General features: G+C 39.7%; 1 protein-coding gene across 1 annotated transcript; it reads right to left on the bottom strand.

Annotated features, from left to right (window-relative positions):
* Positions 1-502: 502 nt before the first annotated feature.
* Positions 503-8,168, bottom strand: LOC107075898 (G-protein coupled receptor 35-like). Its single transcript, XM_015338908.2, has 4 exons — positions 8,087-8,168; positions 4,347-5,205; positions 1,563-1,733; positions 503-507 (listed from the first exon to the last, which is right to left on the bottom strand). The coding sequence occupies exons 2-4, from the start codon at positions 5,197-5,199 to the stop codon at positions 503-505; spliced, it is 1,029 nt and encodes a 342-aa protein (XP_015194394.2). The 5' UTR covers positions 5,200-5,205; positions 8,087-8,168.
* Positions 8,169-8,585: the final 417 nt, after the last annotated feature.

Here is an 8,585-nt window from a genome sequence, read left to right on the forward strand (position 1 = left end):
CTAGCATAGGCCAGCGTTATACACCCTGACAGCCGCCGGGAGGAAAGACCTGTGGAAACTTTCTCTTGAACACCATAGCTGGAGCAGTCTGTTGCTAAAAGTGCTCCGCTGCCCAGTAACAGTCCCATGAAGTGTATGAGAGGAGTTGTTCATGATGGCTGTGAGCTTGGTCAGCATTCTCCTCTCAGCCACCACCTCCAGGGGGTCAAGGCTCAACTCCAACACAGAGCCAGCCTTCTTGATGAGTTTATTGAGCCTATTTGCATCTCTTGTCATGATGCTGCTGCCCCAGCACACAACAGCGTAGAAGATGGCCGCTGCCACCACTGATTCATAAAAAATGTGTAGCAGTGTTCCACACAAACCAAAGTACCTGAGCCTCCTAAGAAAATAGAGTCGGCTCTGTCCTTTCTTGTACAGGGTGTCAGTGTTACCAGACCATTCCATATTATCATCCAGGTGTACCCCTAAGTCCTTGTAGGACTGCACCCTCTCTATGTCCTCACCCTGGATGGAAACAGGGTCCGGCGGAGACTTATTCCTTCGAAAATCCATGACCATTTCTTTGGTCTTACTGGTTGTTTAACTGGAGATGGTTAAGATGACACTACTCCACAAAGTTGGTAATCAAGCTCCTATATTCCTCCTCCCTACCCTCACTAATACACCCCACAATTGCAGAGTCATCCGAAAACTTCTGCAGATGACATGCCTCAGAGTTGTACCTGACGTCAGAGGTGTAAAAGGTGAACAGGAATGGAGCAAGGACAGTCCCCTGTGGGGCCCCAGTACTGCTAACAACCTGTTCAGGCACACAGCTCTGTAGCCGTACATACTGTGGCCTGCAGGTCAGATAGTCTTTAATCCAGGACACCAGGGGAGTGTCCACCTGCACCGCCCTTAGCTTATCTCTCAGTAATGGGGGATGGATGGTGTTAAAGGCACTGGAGAAGTCAAAGAACATAACACTCACAATGCTCCCCGTCTTCTCCAGGTGAGAGTTAGCTCTGTGTAGCAGATAGATTACTGCATCCTCCACTCCCAAGTGTGACCAGTAGGTGAACTGCAGGGGGTCAAGTGCTGTACTCACCAGGATTCTGAGGAGTCCAATACAAGCCTTTCCAGAGTTTTCATCAGGTGCGATGTCAGTGCCACAGGTCTGTAGTCATTCAAGACTTTAGCGTGCTCCTTTTTGGGTACTGGCAGCAGGCAAGATGTCTTCCAGAGCACCGGAACCCTTTCTAATCTCAGGCTGAGGTTGAAGATGTACTGCAGCACTGAACCCAGTTGGTCTGCGCAGATCTTTAGCACCCTAGAGCTGACACCGTCAGGACCTGCATGGAGTCTCCTCAACTCCCTTCTGACCTGGTTAGCTGTGATGGATAGGCCGAGGAGGCCAGGGGAAGATGAAGTAGAAGTAGGAGGGATCTCATGATGGGGTGACTGAGGACATGAAGAGGGTGTCTGGGGTGAAGGCCTGTGAGGTGAATGGTCAGTGGACCCTGTATCGAATCTGTTAAAGAAAATATTCAGCTCATTTGCCCTCTCTAGGCCTCCCTCACTCTGTTGGCCACCGGACAACTTGTATCTGGAGATCTTCCTCATGCCATTCCACACTTCTCTCAGATTGTTCTCCCTCAGCCTGTCCTCCATTTTCCTCCCATAAGCCACCTTGCTCTCCCTAACTCTCACCTTCAGCTCTTCCTGCACTCGCCTCAACTCCTCCTTGTCACCTGCCCAAAAAGCCCTCTTTTTCCTATTTAGGATGGCCTTCAGATCATTGGTGACCCAGGGTTTATTATTGGAGAAGCAGAGGACGTTCCTGGTGGGCACGGACATGTCAACACAGAAGTTTATGTAGTCAATGATGCAGTGGGTAAGACCATCAATGTCATCTCCATAAGGCTCACAGAGCATCTCCCAGTCCGTTGTTTCAAAACAGTCCATCAGTCCATCATTTGCCAGTGCATCATTAGGTTTATATAGATAGAATGTAATCAGACATAGGCCCTGTTAAAAAGGTGAGATTTAATTTTGATATTTGAATGTTTTAAGTTTACAAACCTTATTTTAAACTGAGATTTGAGGGATTTCAAGTTTACATTAAAATTGTTCATTTTCAGGTTGTTCTATCACATCTGTATGCTCAATAATATTTTGTTTGGAACTTCTGTTACTGCTCTTAAATGGTTCAAATCTTATCTCACTGATCGCTGGCAGTTTGTCTCTCTTGGCTGGCCTAAATGATCATTTCTATGCTGATGATACTCAGATCTACGTCCATACCAAACCCAACACTGATGTCTCTAATTGCATCTCTGAGATGAAAACATGGATGACTCAAAACCTCCTTCATCTAAACTGTGACAAGACTGACGTCATGCTTAATGGCACTCCCTATCCACTTTGTAAATCCAATGCATAAACCTTAACTGTGAATGTACTGTACTAGAGCTTGATATTTGATTCAGGCTTGATGTTTGACCCACATGTGTAACATATTTTTTAAAACATCATTCTTTCACCTCAGAAATATAGCCACACTATGTCCTATGTTATCACTACCTGGCTTCCTGTCAGGTTTCATGTCGACATAAAAATCTTCGTGATCACCTATAAAGCTTTGCATAGCTTGGCACCACAGTAACTGTCTGAGGTACTATTGTCCTACTCTCCACCTTGCAAACCTTTCGCTCTTCTAATCCTGGTCTCCTGTTTCTACCCCAAGTCTATCTGCACTCAATGGGTGACAGGGCCTTCTCCTGTTATCCCCTAAAACTCTGGAGAGAGTCAGTCTTACATAGCACTTTCTAATCAAGACTCAAAACCAATTTTTAGAAGGCCCTTGACTTACTTTGCTTAGAATAAAATTATCAAAAAGATGTTTAATTATCTTTCTGTGGCTGTGAATGTACAACAACCATGGCACAGCTTATCTTCTCTGACTCACATCTAAATCAGTACAGCTGGACTTTTGTCACCATGGCTAAAAATCAAGTGATATTCATTAAGAACAGCTACCACCAGGGTGAGTGAACAACGTTTTCCTAGATGTCTGTCTCATTTGTGTTTGGACCAGAGTCACAACTTGTCACAAACTACAGGAAAGCCACTTGAGATTGAATCTGAGTTGAACCCTTTCCACGTAAGGCCAGATGGAAGTTTTATTTCTTTTCTGGTGCTGATAGCACAACCTTTGACACTGCCTTGAAAAAGATTTGACAACAGGGATAAATCTGGCTTCACCTGTCTCTTTTGGCAGGACTTTCAAACTCTCCATTGAACCACCCAGGCAATGTCCTGCTTTGGATGAATATAAGTTCAATTTTTACATTATAAATCTTGAAAATTGAACTATTATTCTAATGATTTTAGATAAATGTTGATTTGCGACAGTAACTAAATTTATACTTGTCTTCAAGATGATTGAATTTATTTATGAGGTTCACCATAACAAGTGCTATAGTCAATTTATTTAAACTGTACATTAATATCTTTGGAAACCCTGGGAATTATCAATCTTTTGCATCATGCCAAATTATTACTAGTATCCATAAAAATACTCACAAGGTACCATTCAAATTTTTAATTGTTCTATAACCATGAAGACTTCTACTACTAGGGAGGCACGGTGGTTAGCATCACTGCTTTTATTCACTGGGTTCCTGGATTCAGTTTCTGAGTTTGCAGGTTCTCCCTGTTCATGGGGATTTTTTGTGGAAATCCAAGCAAATACAAACTGCATACAAAGAGCACCCCAAGACTGGGACTGATCCCAGGTCCCCAACACTGCAAGACAGCAATGCTAACACTTGTGCCAACATGCCACCTAATGCAACAATTTGTTCTTTCATATTTGTTGTTCTTCAAACATGTATTCTGTCTGAACTTTATTGCCTCTATACATATTTCAATAGAATAACTCAAAGGAAGCCAATTTTCTTTACACTTTATTAAGTGTATACCAAGTTATCCAAATAGGGTACATTGTAAAATACAGAGTGATGCCACAGCATACATACAGTACAAATGATAAGATTAGTTAGACTTAAAAAATATATATGGCTTATTAAACAAGAGGCACATAGAATGTCACTCTTTTGAAACCAATATTAGGTAATTTCTTAGCTATTCTTGACAGATTATCCAAAACTGCTTACATTTCTGACATAACTTCTGACAGATGTTCCAAAACTGTTTCGACTTCACCTGGCTAAGGCAATCTACATTATACAGGTAGAAACATCTTGAACAGTTTGTAATTTGAATACATAATAGAATTGATTATCCTTCTGAACACAGAGTTTTTGTTGAACAACACATTTTACTGTTTGGTTCTGATAGACATGGTAGCTTGTTCTCCAGTCTGGAGAGGTAGAGTAAGGGCTGAATGCTGCTACTAATATTAACAAAGGAAAAGGCGAAGGGCTGGATGTAGCACTTAAACTCATCAGCAGAATAATACTGCTGAAATGGGAAAAGAGCTACAGGTGGGAGATAATTAAACACTATAATAGCCAGGATGGACAGAACCATCTTGAAGGCCTTCTTCTTCATGGGGTGCATCTCATCTTTCCCTGGTCCAGATCGCTTCAGAGCCCACAGGATGGAGATGTTACAGAAGACCATAAAGGCAAAGGAAGCCAGGATGCTGACAGTGAATATCTTCTCAAAGTTCTCAATCCCCCCAATGGCCTTGGCGATGGCGTATGCTAACGTGATGGCCAGCACCACCACTGAGCAGGCTGCTCTGTATTTGTGATCTTTGAGACCTGTGAAAGTGATGGGATGCAGCACAGCTACGTACCGGTCTAAACAGACACAGGAGAGAAACAGGGGACCCCCCATGTCTTTTAAACCGTAAGCAAACAGCTGAACACGCCAGGCATCTTTGTTATTGAGAAAAAATACATTAACCAGGTCTAGAGGGACCATGCAGCCAAAGAAACCATCCAAGAATGCAAGATTCAACAGGAAGATATCTGAAGTGGAGGCTTCACCCATGTTTCTCAGCAAAAACCACAGGACCATCACATTAGCTGGTATACCTAGAATGACATTGATAATCTGCACGCTTAAGGTAAATAAAATGCCAGCAACCTTTTCCTCACATCCGACAAACGGAGTCCAAGGCCTCTCTGTGGTTTTGGGTGAACTATAGTTAAGTATTAGGCTTGAGTTTATGGAGAAAGCATCCATCGTGATCTGTGGAAGGGGGAGAAAGAGGAACACTGTAGTTTATAAATCAGTCAAAAGAAAATGTCAAGGAACAAGTAAAGGTTTATTCCATGCTGGAAAGAGAAGAACGGAAACACAACATTTTGGCTGTAGAACCTTCTTTGGGTATCAAAAGAAAATGTCTTCTATTTCAATACATATTGAAGAGAAGTGATAGAGGCTGGGACACATTGATATTTATTGAAAGCTTAGATTCTCTCTGCTTCATTCAGCTGGTAGATACAGGTAACTGTATCAGTAGAATCACTGGAATGAATGTAATGTGTAATAGTTGCATGCATATGTAATTCTCATTTTTAGTGTCTTTGTCTACAGTAAGTCCATAGGCACCGTGACACCATTTCCTTATGAATTCAGTATTATTTAATAAAATGACCGCATTTTTTCCATGATCAGAACAAGGGCATTATAAAAAAGACATAACCTATCCTGTCTAGCCATCCATTTTAAAAGGTCTTTTCAGTTGTTACAGGTCACGTGCTGAGTCGAAAATGCAATACAAATTCTAGCAATAGAAAATAAACTAGAAATGATGTGTGTTGAATTGTGTTCCAAAATATAATGACAGTTACAAAAGCAAGGCAACTTCAGCGCAGATTAAATTGAAATGCAATGGAGATACCATAAAAAAGTGAAAAGACTTTTGAACTATTTATGAGCCATGTCCTGCTCAATTTCAAATTTAGTTGTTTCCATATCTTTATAATTAGCAGTTATTACAGTATATTCTCATTGCGGTGAAGTGTGCTATAAAATATACTTGGCTAAATAATGGCAAAGTGCTACACAAAGAAAAGGAAATGGTTAAATAACTAAAGGAGTATTTCACACAGATGTCTACAAAGGGAGGCATTAATATCATGCCTCTGCCAGTGAAAGGAAAAAGTTGTATATTCACTATTTTTTATCACAGAAGAGGCAGAAGTGTTTCTAAGGCACTAGAAGCACCATTGATTAACACTGGTATAATGTATTGTACTGTGCTAGTGTACACTTGTGTCCATCTATAAAGAAAAGAGAACTGATCCAAATAATTATATACCAGGTGACTATTAATTCTATTACATCTGAATATATGGGAACAATAATTAGAACTGAAACAGAGGATTATCCATCCATCTGATTTCTACCCAGTTCATTGAATCCTGTGATGCAACAGATAGGAACAACCTGGACAGAACAGAGGACAGAGGACAGAGGCGCTAATTAACCAACCAGCATGCCTTTGGACAGTGGGAGGAAACTGGAGCACCTGGAGGAAAACCATGTGAACATAGGGAGACCATACTGTACAAACTCCCGCAGGCAGCATCCTAAGTCTGGAACTGAACCTGCTGTGAGACATTAATGCTAATCACTGCCAAAACATAGGATAACTTATAAGAAAATAATACCTTAAAGGATAGTCACCGTGGATTTAGAAAACATGTCTTGTTTAACTGAGACTTAGAGTTCTTTGATCAAGCTACAGCAGGAATGGACACACCCAGAACAATACAGTACAATACAGCACATTTCGATTTTATGAAGGCTCTTGATAAAGTTACCATTTAAAAAATAATTCTCAGATTACAGTTGATAGGAATTCTGGGATGTGTATGAGGTTTGGATGGAGAACTGTTTATTGGACAGGAAAACAGAGAGGATGGATAAGGAATGAATGCTAAACTTGGTGATGAAATTAGCTCCAGAGCCGAAACATTGTTTCCTTTCTTTTCTTTTCAGCATGGATTAAACCCGTTACCTGTCCCTTTGCAGTATTCAACTATCACCATCAAGGAAACAGCAAATGACATTCAAAAAAAATTATATAAATTTCAAAAGGGTGGAATATTTCAAACAGGCCACATAAACAATACATACAAAATGGGAAACACTGAGCCTGACAAGGCTGCTTCTGTGAATCATAACTTACATCTTCTAGACAGTATAGAGAAAGAAAACCCAATGTATTCTCACTAGTATATTATAAAATTTAACTTCACATTTGAAATATAAACAGTATCTAAACAATTTCAGAAAATTTTGCATCATTTACACATTTACACAAGTGCTTTTAAAACATAAAGGATGCAAATAATGTACTCTACATGTTTCACAAAAGGAGCTTTGGAAAACAACAGGATATTTATTAGCAGCCAAAATAATCAGCAGCTTAGCAGATATTTCTAACATCCTAAACTTTGCATTGCTTTTGAAAACGTTTTTAATCAGTCATTAATAAAAAGTGAGATTTAATTTCTGCATAATAGTACTATTCAGAAAAAAAAATAAAACATAAAACAAGATGTCAAGACAAAAGATGTCAAAGTTTTACAGTATGCCATTTTTAAATATATATATATATTTCCATGTTCCACTCAACCATCCAGGTTAGAAAATACCACATTAGAGAAAATGCATTTTTGTGAGTGAACCTTTATAAAGTCTGCAGGTGAATTCATTATAACACTTGCTTCTTAATATGTTAGATACAGTACACTTTCTCAAAACTCTGTAGCAGAATGAGTTAAAAGAAAGCCTGGACAGAAATGTAGCTTTGTGAGAAAAATCTTAAAATACAAGCAGTAATAACAACTACATTTTGGAATCGGATTTTTTTTTCTGCTCTTCTGTGAAATTCTTTGTTGTCCTTAAGATATTGAGAAATTGATCTAATTAATGATCTCATTGTCACATGTAGATTCCAAAATGTTCTGAAAGCTGTACTGTTGCATTTCATTTTTTGGTACCCAAACAACACTAAATGCCTTTGAAACAACATAAAAACTTTAATCATTTAAAGGGTTATTGACTAGGTATTACAGAGTTTTATACCATAAGCGGTGGAAATAAAACACGATCTTACCAAAACTACAGCAAGGTCTTCATTCAGGTTATTATGATTGCATGCTAGTCTTCTGTTTACAAAAGGCAGTGTACTAAATTCTTCAGCAGCCCCTCTATGAATATGGATATTAAACACCTGGGGCAGAGCTATATAAAAGACGTCCCAAATCCCTCTCTTGAGGGGAGCTGTTGAATATGTCCAATTAGGAGACACAGCAAAGGGACTTTTCTTTTTAAAACCCTCTGATAGCAATATTGATCCTTAAATATTAGGAATTTTTGTTCTCCATTTATTCAGTATCTTAATCATTACATAATAGCACCCATCCATTTTCTAACAGTTTCTTCCCATTCAGGTTTATGGTGGAGTGGAAGTCAGTCCCAGCAAGCAACAGGCATGATACACCCTGTTTGGGATGCCAGTCCATCACAGGACACACACAGAAACACACTCACAGCAGAGTCAGTTTTCCAGGAAGCCAATTAAACTACCTGTGTGTTTTTGTACTGTAGGCAGA

Source organism: Lepisosteus oculatus, chromosome 18, assembly GCF_040954835.1.
Source record: "Lepisosteus oculatus isolate fLepOcu1 chromosome 18, fLepOcu1.hap2, whole genome shotgun sequence".
Lineage (NCBI taxonomy): Eukaryota > Metazoa > Chordata > Actinopteri > Semionotiformes > Lepisosteidae > Lepisosteus > Lepisosteus oculatus.